Genomic DNA, 2,116 nt, shown 5'->3' on the forward strand with positions numbered 1-2,116 from the left:
GTGATGTTCGGCGGTAACCGACTGCAACACCTCGCGGGGCGCGTGCTGTGGAATGAGAAACAGTCCGCTCCAGAACAGCCTCGAGGGGAGGGGCCGGGCCGGGAGGACCAACAATCGGAAAGTAGCAAAGTCGACTTCCTTTCCTGAGAGGTGTCGGCCGGCCAAAACCCCGAAGAGGCGCCCTGGCTGTGTGGCTCAATCCTCCACGCCGTCATTTAAATGTCTAATTAAGTGCGCCATCCGCAGCAAGGCCGTTGAAGCTAGAGTGGGTTTGGTGACGAGAGAGAAGGGAGGAGGGAGAGGGAGAGGAGCAGCTCAAGTGCGCGTTTCTTGTGAAAAAGAGCTAATGATTCCTGCAGGAAAGTGACCAAGGACGTTTCTTCTCGTAGGGATTACAGGGTGTAGCGGTCTCTCGCTACCCTAGGAAAGAGCAGAACTCATAGTTTCTGTGTGATGACCGAAAGAAAATCGGCGAAAGACTCAATAATATCAGGTAACGTTATAGACCATTTTTGCATTCTCTGTAAGTGCTCAGACTTGTAATGCTTTAATTGCTGCAGCAGAGCGCAGTATACTTAGTTGGCCAAATATCTTATGCAGTGCGCAGGATACCGTTAAGCGAACGATGTTTCGCAGAGAATAAGGAGTGGCTTTTATCCACTCTATGTCTTAGTATGAAATGTGTCTCTCGGACATTCCGCGCATTGCTCAACAAGTAAACATGACCTGTCTGTGTGGTCTTCATTATTCCTGGACAGTGGCTACTAGTTAGGAGTTCGAGACCATGGCCACTGCAGCAATGGCTTGCCGCTCTGCGCCTTGGACATTATATGAATCCGTATGAGTCGCGATATGCTGCTACACGACAGGTATCTGTCTTCTTGGGGGTTTGGGGTGGCTGCTGAAGGCTTGTTTATCGGGAGGGTTCAGATTAATGCGTAGACGGGACAGTCGAGTTCCACAGCGATGCAGGCGATGCAGAGCTGGGTCACGTGGTACGTCTCCTGGGAGTCCTGACTCAATGCAGCAAAAGTCTGCATGCCTCATCACTCCAGGTGAGCTGGACCTGCAGCACAGGCCACACTGCACTATAGGTTCAGGTTGTACGCGACACTCTACCAGTACACCAAGCATTTGTGCATTTATGTATTTATAACCACAAGGACAGGCCTTTTAAAGCCAGCTGGTCGCCCTTATGACTTTAGTGTGCTGTCGCTACTCACATTTTCTTTCTAGAGAGTTAAAAGGGAAATGAGCGCGTTATTATTATTTTTTAACAATCGCAAGCTATTTCAGTGACATTGAGACTGTGAGTAATGTGAAAGGATGGGCGGCCACTGTCCTTTTGAAGGGCGGTTGCGCCTCTGACGGCTGCTGTGATGCAATACGGGAGGAGCGTCGCATCTCGCTCTTGATGCGGCTTCCAGCATGCGAAACGGTGCCCACTCGGACAGATGGAAGCGATTAAAGGCTGAACCGAGCACACGCTGAGCCATTTCAGTTAACGCGAATGTCTCAGATCCACCTTCCGCGTTTTCTCAGAAACGCAAACGAGTAGGCTACGTCGTGACACTCAGCACGCTGCTCAAGTGCTTGTAGGCTAACACGAGTGAAACGGCCCAGGATGTGCCGCCTGGATGTTGTCCCAACATAAAAAGGTGACACGTACTTGTTAATGGAGTTGCCGTGCAGGATTTGCATATCATTGTTTAACCTGCGGGCACGTCTTGCCGTGCTGACCATTTGCTATATGCGTCCTGGACTGTACCCTGTAGCTCTCCACTTCTATTCACTATGAATGCCCCATGGTTAGGTTACTACATACAAATTCGGTGGAGAGACCCATCGGTTGTTAGTTGCACACATCAGTAGCTGCGCTGGTTGTGTCCGGTGTCCCTACAGTAAGTGCGCTTCGTCCCCACCGTGGCTCTTTGGGCAGAGGGACACAAAGAGCTCTTTGTTCGGACGAGCAGAGCGAGCAGGGTGCTGTGCTCTGCCCCAGACCGGAGTCACGTAGCCTCGCTGAGGATGAAAGGACCGAGATGTCCTGATTGAGGATCAGCGAGGCGAGAGAAGCTCGTTAAATTCCTCAATTTGCATCCAGGGATTCTCACAC

At 51.1% G+C, this 2,116-nt stretch overlaps 1 protein-coding gene across 1 annotated transcript in view; it reads left to right on the plus strand.

Annotated features, from left to right (window-relative positions):
- Window positions 1–205: 205 nt before the first annotated feature.
- hspa12a (heat shock protein 12A) overlaps window positions 206–2,116 on the plus strand; it is a 69,754-nt gene continuing 67,843 nt past the window's right edge. Inside the window, exon 1 of the mRNA XM_062518899.1 lies at window positions 206–493. Coding sequence (XP_062374883.1) covers window positions 454–493 — 40 coding nt within the window. The 5' untranslated portion in view covers window positions 206–453. The remainder of the gene's footprint in view (window positions 494–2,116) is intronic.

Source organism: Sardina pilchardus, chromosome 18, assembly GCF_963854185.1.
Source record: "Sardina pilchardus chromosome 18, fSarPil1.1, whole genome shotgun sequence".
NCBI classification, from domain to species: Eukaryota; Metazoa; Chordata; class Actinopteri; order Clupeiformes; family Clupeidae; genus Sardina; species Sardina pilchardus.